Source organism: Coregonus clupeaformis, unplaced genomic scaffold (genome assembly GCF_020615455.1).
Source record: "Coregonus clupeaformis isolate EN_2021a unplaced genomic scaffold, ASM2061545v1 scaf0514, whole genome shotgun sequence".
Classification (NCBI taxonomy): Eukaryota; Metazoa; Chordata; class Actinopteri; order Salmoniformes; family Salmonidae; genus Coregonus; species Coregonus clupeaformis.
Window position 1 is genome coordinate 274,784 of NW_025533969.1, and position 20,217 is coordinate 295,000.

At 44.5% G+C, this 20,217-nt stretch overlaps 1 protein-coding gene across 1 annotated transcript in view; it reads right to left on the minus strand.

Annotated features, from left to right (window-relative positions):
- Positions 1–1,979: 1,979 nt before the first annotated feature.
- Positions 1,980–20,217, minus strand: part of LOC121554355 (serine/threonine-protein phosphatase 2A 56 kDa regulatory subunit beta isoform) — a 35,934-nt gene continuing 17,696 nt past the window's right edge. The window contains 8 exon segments of the mRNA XM_041867910.2: positions 1,980–4,183; positions 4,772–4,873; positions 6,010–6,137; positions 6,994–7,113; positions 7,213–7,263; positions 7,386–7,439; positions 11,188–11,296; positions 19,151–19,210. Coding sequence (XP_041723844.2) covers positions 3,979–4,183; positions 4,772–4,873; positions 6,010–6,137; positions 6,994–7,113; positions 7,213–7,263; positions 7,386–7,439; positions 11,188–11,296; positions 19,151–19,210 — 829 coding nt within the window. The 3' untranslated portion in view covers positions 1,980–3,978.

Below are 20,217 nucleotides of genomic sequence, written 5' to 3' on the forward strand. Positions count from 1 at the left end.
AGAGATATATATATATATATAGAGAGAGAGAGAGACACAGAGAGAGACAGAGAGAAAGATAGAGATACAGAGAGACAGAGAGAGAGACAGAGAGACAGAGAGAGAGATAGAGAGACAGAGAGATAGAGAGAGAGACAGAGAGAGAGAGAGAGAGAGAGAGAGAGAGAGAGAGAGAGAGAGAGAGAGAGAGACAGAGAGAGAGAGAGACAGATAGATAGAGAGAGAGAGAGAGAGAGAGAGAGAGAGAGAGAGAGAGAGAGAGAGAGAGAGAGAGAGAGAGAGAGAGAGAGAGAGAGAGAGAGAGAGAGAGAGAGAGACAGAGAGAGAGACAGAGAGAGGGAGACAGAGACAGAGACAGAGAGAGAGAGTATGTATTGTACTCACATCCAGTATGGTAATTTATATTACCTTTAAAAAACGACACACACTCCTCCATTGTTTTCTCAAAGTGAAGTTAATTTATCATCATCATCATCTCTACAAGCCCAGTTTAACTTGACTGTACATTCATCTCCCCAGCTGTTGGTCATCATCGATGGTTTCTATGTTTCTGAGCAACGTTTAGCCTACAGACCAGACCAGGAGGACAGTGCAATTCTAGTTTAGTGATGCTACGTATGCGTACATATTCAATCCCATTATTCCATTATTATTGCCGTTCTATAATTCTACTGACTGACTGACTGACTGACGGGAGGGAGGGAGGGAGCCTCTTCTCTCCTCTGATAAACTGGGTTCCGACTCCAGAATATAATTATTCTGGTTCTAGAACAGAATAGTGGGAGGGATGATTCATCTCCCAGAAAACTGACTGACTGACTGACAAATGGGGGAATTATGGGTAACTAGCAAAAAATCATGAAGTGAGTTTTAACGATAGTGAGTTTTGTTTCTTTTCTATGATTTTTTAGTGTTTTGTTTAAATGAAAAACAGTTAGAAGAGTGTTGAAAGCTGCTGGTTTGGTTGTCTTGGTAACAAGATGCCAGCAGAACCTCCAGATTCACAATCAATCAAACATGTTACATTCTGATTCAAACCCTGTTCCTATACACATCTCCTGTCACTGTTACACTCGTACCAAACTCACACACACACACACACACACACACACACCAACTTCCATCCCCTCTCCATCTCTCTCTCACACACACACACTAACTTCTCATCTTTGCCAACATCCTGCAATAAGGTCACAATTCCAGAGATCAAATAAGAAATATCATACATATCAGATATCGACAAAACCAACATACAAAAACATAACAAAAATATAAAAACGAATTATAAGTAATTTCATCAAATGAGTGAATCATAATAATATGCACAGAAGCACAGTAAGACAGTGTGATATTAAGGACAAAATTCAAGGTGGTAGACTGAGGTTGCATTCCAAATGGCACCCTATTCCTTATGTAGTGCACTACTTTTGCTGGGTTCTGGTCATAAGTAGTGCACTACATAGGGAATAGGGTGATATTTGGGATGCAATCCCAAGGAGGGGGTCACAGAAACACCCCCTCCGTATCGTACCCCCCTACACACATTATCCCAAACAAATGAGAATATTGCTGAAAGAACATTTCGGGGGTTTTCTGACTCTCAATCAATCAACCAACCAATTAATCAATCAATTAACCAATTAATTAATCAATCAATTAATCAGTCAATTATAAACAGACAAGAATAATGACAGAACAGTTTTAGTCTAGCAGGGGTCAGGGGTCGCAGCATCCCAGCAGCTAAGGGGTCGTCCCAAATCAAACACCACTGCTTCCCAAATGACCAGAACCCTATGGGCTAATCCTATCTATGGGCTAATCCTATCTATGGGCTAATCCTATCTATGGGCTAACCCTATCTATGGGCCAACCGGCAGGTAGCTTAGTGGGTAAGAGCGTTGTGCCAGTAACCGAAAAGTCGCTGGTTCATATCCCCGAGCCGACTAGGTGAAAAATCTGTCGATGTGCCCTTAAGCAAGGCACTTAACCCTAATTGCTCATGTAAGTCGCTCTGGATAAGAGCGTCTGCCAAATGACTAAAATGTCAAATGTAACCCTGTCTATGGGCTAGCCAGTAGTGAACGACATAGTGCACTACTTTTGGCCAGTAGTGAACGACATAGTGCACTACTTTTGGCCAGTGGTGAATAGGGTGTGATTTGGGCCGTGCCCTAGTTCTGCTGAAGCATTAGGAGTGCTACCACTAAAGGAGTCTCCAACCGAACAACACTATAATAATGATAATAATAATGATAATAATATGATCATAATATGATCATAATATGATCATAATATGATCATATTCAGACATATAAAAACATTAGCATTAGAGAAGAAGGAACAATGTTATTTTAACTTCATCATCATCATCATTCCTCTTCATCTTTTGGGACAGTAAAAAGTCCTTGTCGCAGAACTGGGAGGACGGTTCCACATCGAAACCTTGACAGCTAGAATCAGTACCAGTGGGTCTCAGTGTTTGTGTGAGTGTGTGTGTGTGTGTGGGTGGGTGGGTGGGTGAGAGAGAGAGAGAGCAAGAGAGAGAGAGAGAGAGAGAGAGAGAGAGAGAGAGAGAAAGAGAGTGAAAAATATGTTTAGTTTGAGATAGGGAGTGTGTGTAGTATTGCAGTGCTAAGAGTGGGTGTGGTATGCCTTGAGGAACTCTCAGGTGTGCCGCAAAACTTTTCCTAATTTTGATGATTTTTTTAAAAACACACTTATAAACGTGACTTGTGGAATGCACATGGAAAGTTGATTTGGGAGCACCAGTGGCGTTCACATAAAACATTAAAAGTCACATGGTTACATCTGTGTGGTTGTTTCAAGTCCAGTGTTCTCAGGCTGTTGTTACATTTTGTATCATTCGAGGGGCGCTTCACGAGCAAAAGTCATTTGTAACATTTTACTTCGCCTGTGAGAACCATTAGCACAGGCAACTGTGATTGCAGTGCATTTCCACATAACACGTTGTCGGCGATGAAACAAACAGAGCCCCGCCCACTTTCAATGGAACGAAAAACAAGAGGAGTAGGAGGGGGAAGTGAGCGGGGACCGTAGAGCAATGCCAGCATGGGGCTCACCATAGCTTTTAACCCATAGCTGTTGATACAAAGCGCTACCTAGCTTGCTTGCTAGCTTGTTAGGCACCCACGTGAGGGCGAGGCTAGCGTGGCTTGGTGTGAATGCTCCGTTAGCTGTACCATAGAAACAAACGGAGCATGGATGGCTTTGTGTCCGTAGTTGCACCTTTATAAATTACAGAAAAGGAGAAAAAAACGGTCCAAACCGTTAAAAAATAAAGACCTATTTTACCATAGCTACATTTTTTCTTATAGTGCACGAATTCGCGGGACATACTTAAAGGGGTACACACAAATTAATCATCATGAGTAAGGAACTATGAACATAGTTCAAATAAACCCAATTTGATCTATAATAAATGTTTGTCACAGAAAAGAGATGATTTGCTGTGTGGATCAGATGAGATGGAGGTCATTAAATTGTGCCGCAGAATCTTTCATCCCATCAAGGTGTGCCTCAGTTCAAAAAAAGTTTGGGAACCACTGGTGTACAGGGCTGCTTGTGTAATTCGGTATGTGTATTCAGTCTGTGTATTAATAGGTGTATTCAGTGTGTGTATTCCGTGTGTGCATTCCTTCTGGGTATTCAGTGTTTGCGATATGTATGTTTATTCTGTATGTTTATTCAGTATATGTATTCCGTCTATGTATTCCGTCTATGTATTCAGTCTACATATTCAGTCTGTGTATTCAGTCTACGTATTCAGTCTGTGTATTCAGTATGTATTCAGTCTGTGTCTATTTTAGGCTCTGCTCTTTAAACACCACTATTTCTCTATGTGTGTGTGTGTGTGTGTGTGTGTGTGTGTGTGTGTGTGTGTGTGTGTGTGTGTGTGTGTACTAACTGTCTCTATATGTTCTGTACTCTGTGGATCTGGTACTGATTCTCTGTCTGACTCTAGGTGGTGGAGTAGGGTCCACTGGACTTGAGGTCTAGCTGCTTAGGGAGTGCCGTCTGTGGGGAGGAGGGCTGAGGAGGCTCCCCTCTCTCCTGGAGGTTCTTCTGATTACGACTGGTCTCCCCCAGGGTCTGCAGCCTCCTCTCCTGCTGCTCCTCCAGGCCCCGCCACAGCTCTGCACGCTCACGCTCCCTCTTCAACTCCCTGGTACACAGAGAGAGAGTGAGAGAGAGCGAGAGAGAGAGAGAGAGAGAGAGAGAGAGAGAGAGAGAGAGAGAGAGAGAGAGAGAGAGAGAGAGAGAGAGAGAGAGAGAGAGAGAGAGAGAGAGAGAGAGAGAGAGAGAGAGACAGAGAGAGAGAGAGACAGAGAGAGAGAGAGACAGAGAGAGAGAGAGAGAGAGAGAGAGAGAGAGAGAGAGAGAGAGAGAGAGAGAGAGAGAGAGAGAGAGAGAGAGAGAGAGAGAGAGAGAGAGAGAGACAGAGAGAGAGACAGAGAGACAGAGAGAGACAGAGAGAGAGAGAGACAGAGAGACAGAGAGAGAGAGAGAGAGAGAGAGAGAGAGAGAGAGAGAGAGAGAGAGAGAGAGAGAGAGACAGAGAGAGAGAGAGAGAGACAGAGAGAGAGAGACAGAGACAGAGAGAGAGAGAGAGAGAGAGAGAGAGAGAGAGACAGAGAGACAGCGAGAGAGAGAGAGAGAGAGACAGAGAGAGAGAGAGAGAGAGAGAGAGAGAGTGTAAACATGCACTCGTATACACACACACACGCTAAAGGACAGCATCACACACACTCACTTCTGTTTGTCCACTTTGTAAGAGGCAGTGAGGTCATCAAACAGCTTGCTGTTCATCTCCATAAAGGTCTTCAGAACATTGTAGATTAGAGAGACTATCGTCCTGCAGAGAGAGAGAGAGACGGAAGGAGAGGGATGGTTGGATGGAGAGAGAGAGAGAGATGGAAGGAGAGGGATGGTTGGATGGAGAGAGAGAGAGACGGAAGGAGAGGGATGGTTGGATGGAGAGAGAGAGAGAGATGGAAGGAGAGGGATGGTTGGATGGAGAGAGAGAGAGATGGAAGGAGAGGGATGGTTGGATGGAGAGAGAGAGAGAGATGGAAGGAGAGGGATGGTTGGATGGATGGAGAGAGAGAGAGATGGAAGGAGAGGGATGGTTGGATGGATGGAGAGAGAGAGAGATGGAAGGAGAGGGATGGTTGGATGGAGAGAGAGAGAGAGAGAGAGAGAGAGAGAGAGAGATGGAAGGAGAGGGATGGTTGGATGGAGAGAGAGAGAGAGATGGAAGGAGAGGGATGGTTGGATGGAGAGAGAGAGAGAGAGAGAGAGATGGAAGGAGAGGGATGGTTGGATGGAGAGAGAGAGAGAGAGAGATGGAAGGAGAGGGATGGTTGGATGGAGAGAGAGAGAGAGAGATGGAAGGAGATAGATGGAGAGGGATGGAGGAAATGTGAATGACAGCAAGAGAGTGAGGGTGGGGTTAGAGAGGTATCTGCAGAGATTCATAGAGTTCATACAGACTTAGAGATCAGGGGTTAGGAGTTAGAGGTCAGGGGTTAGGAGTTAGAGGACAGGGGTTAGGAGTTAGAGGTCAGGGGTTAGGAGTTAGAGGTCAGGGGTTAGGAGTTAGAGGACAGGGGTTAGGCGTTAGAGGTCAGGGGTTAGGCGTTAGAGGACAGGGGTTAGGCGTTAGAGGTCAGGGGTTAGGAGTTAGAGGTCAGGGGTTAGGAGTTAGAGGTCAGGGGTTAGGAGTTAGAGGTCAGGGGTTAGGAGTTAGAGGACAGGGGTTAGGCGTTAGAGGTCAGGGGTTAGGAGTTAGAGGTCAGGGGTTAGGAGTTAGAGGACAGGGGTTAGGCGTTAGAGGTCAGGGGTTAGGAGTTAGAGGTCAGGGGTTAGGAGTTAGAGGACAGGGGTTAGGCGTTAGAGGTCAGGGGTTAGGAGTTAGAGGACAGGGGTTAGGCGTTAGAGGTCAGGGGTTAGGCGTTAGAGGTCAGGGGTTAGGCGTTAGAGGTCACTCACTGGTTCCAGTGCTCCTTGGAGACTCTGTAGAGTGTAGTGAAGACCAGCGGTAGAATCACCTGACTGTTCTCTTCTATCAGAGACAGGATGTACTCATTGTTCCAGAAGTACAGAGCCCTCTCTGCTACCTACAACACAGAGAGTTTAAAGGTTAGAGGTTAGGGGCCAGAGCCCTCTCTGCTACCTACAACACAAAGAGGTTAAAGGTCAGAGGTTAGGGGTCAGAGCCCTCTCTGCTACCTACAACACAGAGAGATTAATGGTCAGAGGTTAGGGGTCAGAGCCCTCTCTGCTACCTACAACACAAAGAGGTTAAAGGTCAGAGGTTAGGGGTCAGAGCCCTCTCTGCTACCTACAACACAAAGAGGTTAAAGGTCAGAGGTTAGGGGTCAGAGCCCTCTCTGCTACCTACAACACAAAGAGGTTATAGGTCAGAGGTTAGGGGTCAGAGCCCTCTCTGCTACCTACAACACAGACAGAGGTTAAAGGTCAGAGGTTAGGGGTCAGAGCCCTCTCTGCTACCTACAACAGGGAAGGAGGGAGCAGAGCCTAATCAGTGTGTTTTGCTTAAATTGTGTCTGTTGCGCCTCGGCAGTGCTGTATTTTGCAGCCATGATAATAAAATATCATTGAATTGAGCAAAATAAAGAGATGGGGGTGGGAGATGGACATGGGCAGGGGGAGAGAGAGAGAGAGAGAGAGAGCGAGAGAGAGAGAGAGAGAGAGCGAGAGAGAGAGAGAGAGAGAGAGAGAGAGAGAGAGAGAGAGAGAGAGAGAGAGAGAGAGAGAGAGAGAGAGAGAGAGAGAGAGAGAGAGAGAGAGAGAGAGAGAGAGAGAGAGAGAGAGAGAGAGAGAGAGAGAGAGAGAGAGAGAGAGAGAGAGAGAGAGAGAGAGAGAGAGAGAGAGAGAGAGAGAGAGAGAGAGGGTTGAAAGATGGAGAGGTGAGGAGTGATATCAGAAACTCTGAGTCAGTCAGTTACTAACCTGGAAGTGTGGGCTAGAGATGCAGGCAGCGATCTGTTTGAAGAGAGGCTCCTGAACACGGATAAACTGAGACGGCTCAATCACATCCAGTATCTCCTCTATCTCCCCTAGGAACATCACCTAGTACACACACACAGGAGAAACACATGACCTTATACCAAAACAAACCTAAACAGAGACACATCTGAGTACACACACACACACACACAGATGTGTCACCTCTTTCTGGGTGCAGGTTTTGGGCCAGTACTTGAGGAGCCCTCGTATGATCTGTACATGAGAGAAACAGGAAGTGAAACAGGAAGTGAATAGTGACACAAAAGTTGTGCCTGTGGCCTGGCTGGTCTAGTGTGTCGGTAAAAATCAGAAATGAAAGAAAAGGTGTGCCTTACGTATTCTGTGACTGTGGCATCTTTCTCCATAAACTGGACCACGCAGTACGCTAACTGTAGAGGGTAGACAAATACAGCAGGTTAACACACATACACACTAAAGCACATTCACTTACACACACACACGTTCCCTAGGGTTCTTCAGAGTCAGAATACACACACGTTCCGTAGTGTGGGAATACAATAGGATGTAAAACCCTGATCCCACCGGATTACAGCGCTAAGGATAGGAAAGAGACGTTTTGGAAGTCGGAGGCTGCCTCGTGTGTGCGTGTGTTTTGCGGTTGCCCCTCCGCCCAGCCTCGTTGCCGTGGTGAATGGGCACCGTGGCGACGGAGTGTGTGTGTGTTTACTTCGGAAGGAGTGATGTCACAGCCTGCCCTGAGGGGATCTGACATATTAGAGTTTATACCCTTTCTCTCTCTCTCTCTCTCTCTCTCTCTCTCTCTCCCTCTCTCTCTCTCTCTCTCTCTCTCTCCCCCTCTCTCTCTCTCTCTCTCTCTCTCTCTCTCTCTCTCTCTCTCTCTCTCTCTCTCTCTCTCTCTCTCTCTCTGTCCCCCTCTCTCTCTCTCTCTCTGTCCCTCTCTCTCTCTCTCTCTCTCTCTCTCTCTCTCTCTCTCTCTCTCTCTCTCTCTCTCCCTCTCTCTCTCTCCCTCTCTTTGGTGCGGAGGTAGAGGGTGAAAGGAGGGTGGGATGAATGAGTAAAGCAGGAAAGAATGAGTGATTAAAATGAGACGACAGGAGTTCAACCGTTTAACGTATTAGAGTCAGATTAGTAACACACACCTCAACGGAGATGAACACACACTTCAACGGAGATGAACACACACTTCAACGGAGATGAACACACACTTCAACGGAGATGAACACACACCTCAACGGAGATGAACACACACTTCAACGGAGATGAACACACACTTCAACGGAGATGAACACACACCTCAACAGAGATTAACACACACACCTCAACAGAGATGAACACACACCTCAACAATTGGTCCTCTGTAGCTCAATTGGTAGAGCATGGCGCTTGTAACGCCAGGGTAGTGGGTTCGATCCCCGGGACCACCCATATGTAAAAATGTATGCGCACATGACTGTAAGTCGCTTTGGATAAAAGCGTCTGCTAAATGGCATATTATTATGAACACACACCTCAACAGAGATGCACACATAGGGGTACCAAGGTTTCCATTGACGCTGGACAACATGATCGGGAAGATTTTAATTTACCGGCCAGTTGAGAAATGTACTGGACACATATGCCTTGGGTGTGTAACCTATTAGTGCTCAGAATAAAACGTCATTTTCAAACATTTGCCAAAATGCAATTCGCGGGAAAACACCATTCTAAACAGCCCACCTGATGCGAGCAGTATATGACAGAGACGAAATCTAAGGGAGGGTGAATCTAAAGATGCAACGACTAGGATGGGTTGCTAATATGACTGGGATTGTGCCTTTGGCTTCAGGACAACGAAAGAAAGTTGAAATGAAAACCAACAGAACAGGAGATAAATGGCATATGAGGAAGTCTTTCATAGACAGCGTGCTGACAAAAGGCCTAGCTGATTATCGAGTTGCGGCTGTCAGTGAAAAGCATCAAAAATAAGTGTCAAGATAACGTGTCTTGAGTATAATAAAACATGTTGAGATAAGAAGAAGGGCTGTGGCCTATACGTGCTCAGCTCTCTAGAATGGCTCAGCTGTCTCCCGCCAATTCTTGCGCATTTATTGTTTCATGTGAATTGTTTGCCCTTTAATTGTTTATTTTGATCAGTTCTCCATTACATATGCCACCAGCAGTAAATGCACCGTTAATCCCAGTCATTTGGTTACATTACTTTCTGTTAATGCATTGTATTACTAATTACGCCTACAGTCATTTGGCGTTCTCATTATCGGAGTGGAAACGTTGTTTGCAGAGTTCACAACCTGCTACACTTGTAAGAAACAAGTTTAGGTTCATTTCATAACCATCATTTAAGAGTTGTCCATTTTTTTCATTGTCTTTTGGTTTGGAGTGCTCCATGTGAGCGATGAGCATGGGTCTGGTTTCTCTGCCTTGTTAACGACGAGGGAGCCCACGTGCATGAGCACGCATAGAAGTAGCCTGGCATGCTGCGCGCAAATGTAGGAACGTGCCCATTTGGGGATGTTTGATTTCTGATTGTCTTAGTTACCACTAATAAACTGAGCTTCTCAGTCATTTCTCAGCTTCTCAGTGATCCCATATATCCAGTGGAAACGTCATAAAATAGCCTACCTCTTTCCATTGCGCAAAAAATAGCTGTCTGTCCTGAGCTCACTGGTGCCGGAAACTCTTGAGGGACAGAATAGGCTAGTTGATACAATGATGCAAGTTCGCTAGACACAGCTTCCGGCCAGATCCAGTGTATTGATTTGATACAATGTTGCGCTTCACTAGCGATAGCTCAAATCAAGATAGATTGAAAGGGAGGCAGACAGACGGAGTAGAGAGATTAATGTGATTGAAAGAACCGGAATTGTCATCAGTATAGTCTATTTTCTATTGTTTTTATTTTTTCGGCTATATCTATTTTTACTTAGTTGACAATGGATGTTAGAGGCCAACGGCTGCATTGGCCATCTCTGAGTTCCATGCGCTCATCTATGCTATTAAGGCGCCAATGATTACGGTGTATCAATGTGTCCGTATGGCAGAGGTCGGTGCTCTCGCATTAGTTAAATGTTTACTTTTATATTTATATCATTTTAACTAAGATTTGTATGATTGTCCACATGACAATGATTTTGAGAAACGAAAACGTTATTATTGAAATTAAACTGTTCCACGAAAATGCGCATATGAAAATCATAACTGGCACGCAGATCGGTAGAAATGGTAGGATAAATTGTAGACCATGCTTCCCCGAACTTGAAACTCACGCGGCGCCTATGAAGTCTTAATATAAAATAATTGCCTCCACATTTCTATGTTGAGACTTTCATAATATGAAGTAAAACATTCAAACAATTAACTACGTTTTCAAAATGCATACTGCCCCAGCTGACATTTTAAAGTGGTGGGTGACCCGCTGATAGCCTGCCTAATTTAGTTTTTTCTCCTGGTCAATTTGGCCGGAAACAATTATATTTATTAGATTTTCATTTTTTTTTGGGGGGGCAAAAGCCGGATTTAGTTTTTCGCCGGCAATTACTGGCTAATGGAAACCCTGACGGGTATATACAGATTTTAATAGAACTCAACATATTTTAAACACAGACATCTACATTTACATAGACACACACACACACACACACACACACACATTCACAGATACTGGTGGTGGGTGTGTGGGTGTGTGTGCGTGTGTGTGTGTGTGTGTGTGTGTGTGTGTGTGTGTGTGTGTGTGTGTGTGTGTGTGTGTTGTGTGTGTGTGTGTGTGTGTGTGTGTGTGTGTGTGTGTGTCTGAGGATTGTGTGGCTCGAGGCCGCCAGTCTGTCTGAAGTGTGACTCGAGGCCGCTCTCTAGTGGTCATGGGTACACATTGCAGTCTATCATATTTAATATCTAACACGAAGTACTGAAGAACAGAGAGAGAGAGAGAGAGGAGAGAGAGAGAGAGAGAGAGAGACAGAGAGAGCGAGAGCGAGAGAGAGAGAGAGAGAGAGAGAGAGAGAGAGAGACAGAGAGAGCGAGAGCGAGAGAGAGAGAGAGAGAGAGACAGAGACAGAGATAGAGACAGAGAGAGAGAGAGAGAGAGAGAGAGACAGAGACAGAGATAGAGACAGAGAGAGAGAGAGAGAGAGAATGTATGTGTGTATGTGCGTGACAGACCTGTGCGTGGAAGATGGACAGGGACTTGGCTGTGTGTAGAGGGATCAGGACTCGAACCAGGAACTGCTTGTGTTCCGACTTCAGGGGTAGCGCAAACCCGTTTATAATGCTGTGGGGGGGAGACAGCGAGAGAAAGAGAGAGAGAGAGAGGGAGAACGCAGAGAGGGAGACAGAGGGACGTTTGGGTAGGTAGATGCGGAGAAGAGATGGAGAGAAAAAGAGAGGTGGAGAGAAAGAAAGAGGGAGGTGGATAGAGGAGTGAGAGATAGAAAAGAAAAGAGGGAAGAGGTAGAGGTAGAGGAAGAGCAATAGCGGGGAGGAAGAGTAGGAGGAGAAAAAGAGGAGAGGAGGAAAAAGGGATGAAGAAAGAAGTGTAATATCTGTAATGTCATCACATCATCACCATCTCTCTGTCTCTGTTTCTGTCTCTGTCTCTGTTTCTGTCTCTGTTTCTCTCTCTCTCTCTCTCTCTCTCTCTCTCTCTCTCTCTCTCTCTCTCTCTCTCTCTCTCTCTCTCTCTCTCTCTCTCTCTCTCTCTCTCTCTCTCTCTCTCCCTCTCCCTCTTCCGCCTCACCCCTCCCCCTCTCTCCCCCTCTCTCCCCCTCTCTCCCTCTCTCTCTCGCTCCCCTCTCCCTCTCCCCCCTCTCCCTCTCTCACTTTCCCCACCCCTCTCCCTCTCTACCTCTTCCTCTCTCTCTTGCTCCCTCTCTCTGTACTCTTCTCAGCCCCTCCCTCCCTCCCTTCCTCCCTCCCTCCCTGCCTCCCTCTAACCTCTCTCTCTCTCTCTCTCTCTCTCTCTCTCTCTCTCTCTCTCTCTCTCTCTCTCCCTCTAATCTCTCTCTTCCCCCTCCCTCTCTCTTTACCCCTCTCTCTCCCCTCCGCTCCCCTCCCTCTCCATCTCTTCTATCTATCAGTGAGTGAGTGGGTTGATCTATAAATACTCAGTCAGCATCAATCTGGAGCACAGACCCCCTCCTTCCCCCAAAACACTGAGTCACTCACTGGTTCAACCTCCCCCCCCTCCCTCCCTCCCTCCCTCCCTCCCTCCCCCATCTCTGTCTCAGCATGAAGAAACCTTCTGAAATCAAAGGTCTGTCTTGTAGACTTGTTGTTACTAGGGGAGACAGAGAGACAATGTAGTGTGTGTGTGAGTTAAGTTCATGTGTTAATCAAGTCAGTGCCAGGGAGAAACAAAAACCAGCAGGAATACTCAACTCAAGTTCAGGTATGAAGGAACAAACCAGACTGTGGATCTGGAGGGCCTTGTGCACCCCATAGAAAATATGAAAATATGTAAAGATGTACAGATGTAAAGATGCAAAGATGCAAAGATGTAAAGATACACCTGATAAAGAGAACACATCTGATGTAGAGATGTAAAGATAAAGAGAACACATCTGATGTAAAGATAAAGAGAACACACCTGATGTAAAGATAAAGAGAACACACCTGATGTAAAGATAAAGAGAACACATCTGATGTAGAGATGTAAAGATAAAGAGAACACATCTGATGTAAAGATAAAGAGAACACACCTGATGTAAAGATGTAAAGATAAAGAGAACACATCTGATGTAAAGATGTAAAGATAAAGAGAACACACCTAATGTAAAGCTGTAAAGCTGTAAAGCTGTAAAGCTTGTGACGTCACGAGAGGCTACACAGCTTTCAGCGGGATTGCTCAAGTAGTGCAAGGAGACAAGGTTCAAACAAAACAAGGATTTTATTATAGGTCTTGGGAAATTAACGAAAATATAACAAAATTATGTTCTCTTGTGGCTCTTTAAGGGTTAACAGTTCAGGGATGTCTCTTCCACATCCAAAATCATAATTCTCACTCGCTCAGATAACTTTTCCCCAGCCTTACTGTAGTCCACGTTGCAGCTAGTGGCCAACCCAGCAAAAAGTCCTTCCAAATGTCTCTCACGTATTTCCACAGGTGCATATATCCAAAGGTGAATATTTCCCAAAGGTAAGTATCTCCAAATCCTTATATTCCTCATGGAAGTGGACGTGCAGCACTCTTGTCCTCCAGAGAGCCCAGGTTGGAGACTGTGTCTCTTCCCTTCCCAAACCTTCAGCTCATCAGCTCCTCATTTGTTTCAGCTGCGTGGGAAGATTGGCCATAGAGGGGTGGAGTTCCCGACCATACCAGCAGATGGAGCCATAGCTGTCTGGGTTTGCAGCCACCTCAGGGGGATGTAACGTCCCTCCAGGACACAGCCTCTCGTGACATCACACATCCCCCTCCTCGGGACCCGACGTCCTCGTCGGGGTAAAGGCAGCGAAGAAGGCATCACGCCGGGAGAGGGCGTCCCGCATTGCCGTGGTGCTTGCCAGCCTGCTCTCTCTTCAACTCCTCCACCTCTAGGACCAGGGACTCAGCCTCCTGTTGTCTCTCCTTGAGTTTCTTACTGAACGCATCAGCCTTGGTTTTAGCAGAGTTTAGCTTCTGTTGAGCAGCTTTCAGTTCCTTCTCTCTCTCTGCCTCCGCATTCTTCATCTTGTTCTCCAACACCTTGTACTTCTCCTCTGCCTTCTTCTGGACCTCCTTACTACTGCGCAGGGTCTCCTCACACTCCTCGATGGTCCTGCGCAGCCTCTCCAGCTCCTCCTGTTGCTTATGGAAGGAGCTCTGTTGGAGTTTAGCCTGGAGGATATCTAACTCTTCTGTCTTCATGTCTAACTGTTGCTTTAACAAACGATACCTCTCAGCGGTCCCCTTCAGACCAGACAGTTCTTTGTCCAGATTCTGTAGCTCCGTCTCTGTGTCGGTCTGGGCACCTGCCATCCCTATCAGAGCCCGGGCGGGAGTGAGTAACTCGGAGGATTGCACCGGAGCCTTCCCAGGATGAGTCTTGCCTCTCCGTTTCCGAGGTACTCGGGTTATCCTCTCCTGAGACTCTCTCCAGAGTGGGTAAAAGGCTGGGCAGTCTCGTCCAATTAGGACAGGGACGGGGAGGGGAATCAACCACCCCCGCCGTCGTGTGTATGGTTCCCGTGTGCTGGTCATTGTAAGTTCAGTAATGGGGTATTCTCTGGTGTCCCCATGGACACAGGAAACTGGGAGGACTTTCCCGGGGTCAGACACGTTGGGCCCACCAAATCCTTACGCACCAGGGTGGCCCGGCTACCAGAATCCAGTAAGGCCTCCACATCATGGTGATTCACAGTTACCGGGCAGGTGGGGGGTCGATCTGGGCCGCCATCTACGACTCCCAAGAGCGAGGCAAAACGGTGTGTGGGTGCTGAGCTGGAGGACTCCGCAGTGGGCATAGGTTCATCGGCTGGTTTCCCACACTGCCAGGAGATATGTCCCATCTCCCCACACCGGTAACACTGTCGAGTTTCCCCCCTCCTGGTGTACTCTTCTTGGACCCGCCTGGTTTCTGGCTCCCCCTGGAGCCGGGATAAGTCCTGACGTGGCTGGGTTCGAGACCTTGGGGTCCTTTGGACGGGTTCTTCCCATTTGTGGTGGGGGCCGCCCTCCTGGGGTCTTTTCGGGAAGCATTCAGCATCTCCGCTGTGGCCTGGTACTTTTCCACAGCTTCCACGGTCAGATCAGCCGTGGTCAAGGCCTGTTGACTGATGAACCGTTTTGCCTCATAAGGCAGGGCGCGTAGGTAACGATCCACCACAACGGCCTCCCACCACCGCCGCTGCTGTATTCCTCTGCGGATCCAGCCATTTCCTTGCGATTCGGACAAGTTCATGCATCTGCGCCCGAGGGAGGTTGGTCTGGTTGGAAGGTCCAGCTGTGAAAGCGCTGGGCCATACCAAACTTTGTGAGTCCATATCTGCTGAGGATCTCAGACTTCAGGGCATCATAGTCAGTAACCTGGTCAGGGCCCAGGTCCCGGACAGCATTCAGCGATTCCCCGGTTAGGAAGGGGGCTAACAGACCAACCCACTGTTGCTTGGGCCAGGCTTCCCTAGTGGCCGTGGCCTCAAATGCATGCAGGTATGCCTCAATGTCATCGGTAGCTCCCATCTTAGATATAAAGTCACTTGCCTTTATTGGGCGGGTATTTTGGACCACCCTCTGTCTCTGCAACTGCAATTCCTCTGCCTTCAGAAGGTTGGCTTTCTTTTGCTCCTCCAAGAGAGCCACGTTGCTTGCATCTGGGCTTGCTGGCCAGCAACAAGGGCTTTCAATATGTCCTCCATTTCAGTCGGCGGGGAGCCTCACGGCCAACTTGGAAAACTGGGTGATCAAACCTTCGGTATCCTCCTCTGACATGCACTATTAACGCTGAGCGTGCCCGTATTCTCCACCATCTGTGACGTCACGAGAGGCTACACAGCTTTCAGCGGGATTGCTCAAGTAGTGCAAGGAGACAAGGTTCAAACAAAACAAGGATTTTATTATAGGTCTTGGGAAATTAACGAAAATATAACAAAATTATGTTCTCTTGTGGCTCTTTAAGGGTTAACAGTTCAGGGATGTCTCTTCCACATCCAAAATCATAATTCTCACTCGCTCAGATAACTTTTCCCCAGCCTTACTGTAGTCCACGTTGCAGCTAGTGGCCAACCCAGCAAAAAGTCCTTCCAAATGTCTCTCACGTATTTCCACAGGTGCATATATCCAAAGGTGAATATTTCCCAAAGGTAAGTATCTCCAAATCCTTATATTCCTCATGGAAGTGGACGTGCAGCACTCTTGTCCTCCAGAGAGCCCAGGTTGGAGACTGTGTCTCTTCCCTTCCCAAACCTTCAGCTCATCAGCTCCTCATTTGTTTCAGCTGCGTGGGAAGATTGGCCATAGAGGGGTGGAGTTCCCGACCATACCAGCAGATGGAGCCATAGCTGTCTGGGTTTGCAGCCACCTCAGGGGGACGTAACGTCCCTCCAGGACACAGCCTCTCGTGACATCACAAGCTGTAAATATGTAAAGCTGTAAAGCTGTAAAGATGTAAAGCTGTAAAGCTGTAAAGCTGTAAATGTGTAAATGTGTAAATGTGTAAAGATGTAAGTATGCAAAGATGCAAAGATGTAAAGATATAAAGATGTGAAGACGTAAAGACGTAAAGATGTAAAGACGTAAATACGTAAAGGCGTAAAGACGTAAAGGCGTAAATATGTAAATACGTAGTGATAAAGAGAACACACCTGATGTAAAGATGTAATGATAACACCTCTGATGTAAAAATAAAGAGAACACACCTGATGTCAAGATGTAAATATGTAAAGATAAAGAGAACACACCTGATGTCAATATGTAAAGATAAAGAGAACACACCTGATGTCAATATGTAAAGATAAAGAGAACACACCTGATGTAAAGATGTAAAGATAAAGAGAACACACCTGATGTAAAGATGTAAAGATAAAGAGAAGACATCTGATGTAAAGACATAAAGATAAAGAGAACACACCTGATGTAAAGATGTAAAGATAAAGAGAACACACCTGATGTAAAGATGTAAAAATAAAGAGACACACCTGATGTAAAGATGTAAAGATAAAGAGAACACACCTGATGTAAAGATGTAAAGATAAAGAGAACACACCTGATGTAAAGATAAAGAGAACACACCTGATGTAAAGATAAAGAGAACACACCTGATGTAAATATGTAAAGATAAAGAGAACACACCTGATGTAAAGATGTAAAGATAAAGAGAACACACCTGATGTAAAGATGTAAAGATAAAGAGAACACACCTGATGTAAAGATTGAAAGATAAAGATAACACACCTGATGTAAAGATAAAGATAACACACCTGATATAAAGATGTAAAGATAAAGAGAACACATCTGATATAAAGATAAAGAGAACACACCTGATGTAAATATGTAAAGATGTAAAGATAACACATCTGATGTAAATATGTAAAGATGTAACGCTGTAAAGCAGCAAAGCTGTAAATATGTAAAGCTGTAAAGCTGTAAAGCTGTAAATGTGTAAAGATGTAAGTATGCAAAGATGCAAAGATGCAAAGATGTAAAGATATAAAGACGTGAAGACGTAAAGACGTAAATATGTAAACATGTAGCGATAAAGAGAACACACCTGATGTAAAGATGTAATGATAACACCTCTGATGTAAAGATAAAGAGAACACACCTGATGTCAAGATGTAAATATGTAAAGAGAAAGAGAACACACCTGATGTCAAGATGTAAATATGTAAAGATAAAGAGAACACACCTGATGTAAATATGTAAAGATAAAGAGAACACACCTGATGTCAATATGTAAAGATAAAGAGAACACACCTGATGTAAAGATGTAAAGATAAAGAGAACACACCTGATGTAAAGATGTAAAGATAAAGAGAACACACCTGATGTAAAGATGTAAAGATAAAGAGAAGACATCTGATGTAAAGATGTAAAGATAAAGAGAAGACATCTGATGTAAAGATGTAAAGATAAAGAGAAGACATCTGATGTAAAGATGTAAAGATAAAGAGAAGACATCTGATGTAAAGATGTAAAGATAAAGAGAACACACCTGATGTAAAGATGTTAAGATAAAGAGAACACATCTAATGTAAAGATGTAAAGATAAAGAGAACACACCTGATGTAAAGATGTAAAGATAAAGAGAAGACATCTGATGTAAAGACGTAAAGATAAAGAGAACACACCTGATGTAAAGATGTAAAGATAAAGAGAACACACCTGATGTAAAGATATAAAGATAAAGAGAACACACCTGATGTAAAGATGTAAAGATAAAGAGAACACACCTGATGTAAAGATGTAAAGATAAAGAGAACACACCTGATGTAAAGATGTAAAGATAAAGAGAAGACATCTGATGTAAAGATGTAAAGATAAAGAGAAGACATCTGATGTAAAGATGTAAAGATAAAGAGAACACACCTGATGTAAATATGTTAAGATAAAGAGAACACATCTGATGTAAAGATGTAAAGATAAAGAGAACACACCTGATGTAAAGATGTAAAGATAAAGAGAAGACATCTGATGTAAAGACGTAAAGATAAAGAGAACACACCTGATGTAAAGATGTAAAGATAAAGAGAACACACCTGATGTAAAGATATAAAGATAAAGAGAACACACCTGATGTAAAGATGTAAAGATAAAGAGAACACACCTGATGTAAAGATGTAAAGATAAAGAGAACACACTTGATGTAAAGATGTAAAGATAAAGAGAACACACCTGATGTAAAGATAAAGAGAACACACCTGATGTAAAAATGTAAAGAGAAAGAGAACACACCTGATGTAAAGATGTAAAGATAAAGAGAACACACCTGATGTAAAGATGTAAAGATAAAGAGAACACACCTGATGTAAAGATGTAAAGATAAAGAGAACACACCTGATGTAAAGATGTAAAGATAAAGAGAACACACCTGATGTAAAGATGTAAAGATAAAGAGAACACACCTGATGTAAAGATAAAAAGAACACACCTGATGTAAAGATAAAGAGAACACACCTGATGTAAATATGTAAAGATAAAGAGAACACACCTGATGTAAATATGTAAAGATAAAGAGAACACACCTGATGTAAAGATGTAAAGATAAAGAGAACACACCTGATGTAAAGATGTAAAGAGAACACACCTGATGTAAAGATGTAAAGATAAAGAGAACACACCTGATGTAAAGATTGAAAGATAAAGAGAACACACCTGATGTAAAGATGTAAAGATAAAGAGAACACACCTGATGTAAAGATGTAAAGAGAACACACCTGATGTAAAGATGTAAAGATAAAGATAACACACCTGATGTAAAGATTGAAAGATAAAGAGAACACACCTGATGTAAAGATGTAAAGATAAAGAGAACACACCTGATGTAAAGATGTAAAGATAAAGAGAACACACCTGATGTAAAGATGTAAAGATAAAGACAACACACCTGATGTAAAGATGTAAAGATACAGAGAACACACCTGATGTAAAGATGTAAAGATAAAGAGAACACACCTGATGTAAAGATGTAAAGATGTAAAGATAAAGAGAACACACCTGCCCAGAATCTCCAGTAGCTCTGCTACTCCGTTGAAGTGCTCAGTCTCATAGATGAACCTGGAGGTACACAGACAGGTCACACACACACACACAATTATTTGCAATGTTTCTATTTGCATTTGTTAGTGTATTACCTGAGGAGGATGTTGATCTGTCTGTGAATGTTACTGTGTGTGTGTGTGTGTGTGTGTGTGCATGTCTGAATGAGCGTCTGTCTGTGTGTGTATGTGTGTGTGTGTGTGTGTGTGTGTGTGTGTGTGTGTGTGTGTGTGTGTGTGTGTGTGTGTGTGTGTGTGTATTTGTGTGTATACCAGAAGTCCTCACAAGAATAGTAAACCAACAAAAAGTCTGAGAAGTTTTCACTTGTAAAAAGGCTATTTTAGGTTTAGAGATTAGGTTTAGGGTTAGGGTTAGAATTAGGGTTAGGTTTAGGGTTAGGGTTAAGGTTAGGGGTACAGTGAGGGCATAAAGTATTTGATCCCCTGCTGATTTTGTACGTTTGCCCACTGACAAAGACATGATCAGTCTATAATTGTAATGGTATGTTTATTTCAACAGTGAGAGACAGAATAACAACCAAAAAATCCAGAAAAACGCATGTAAATTTTTTTATAAATTGATTTGCATTTTAATGAGGGAAATAAGTATTTGACCCCTCTGCAAAACATGACTTAGTACTTGGTGGCAAAACCTTTGTTGGCAATCACAGAGGTCAGACGTTTCTTGTAGATGGCCACCAGGTTTGCACACATCTCAGGAGGGATTTTGTCCCACTCCTCTTTGCAGATCTTCTCCAAGTCATTAAGGTTTCGAGGCTGACGTTTGGCAACTCGAACCTTCAGCTCCCTCCACAGATTTTCTATGGGATTAAGGTCTGGAGACTGGCTAGGCCACTCCAGGACCGTAATGTGCTTCTTCTTGAGCCACTCCTTTGTTGCCTTGGCCGTGTGTTTTGGGTCATTGTCATGCTGGAATACCCACCCACGACCCATTTTCAATGCCCTGGCTGAGGTAAGGAGGTTCTCACCCAAGATTTGACGGTACATGGCCCCGTCTATCGTCCC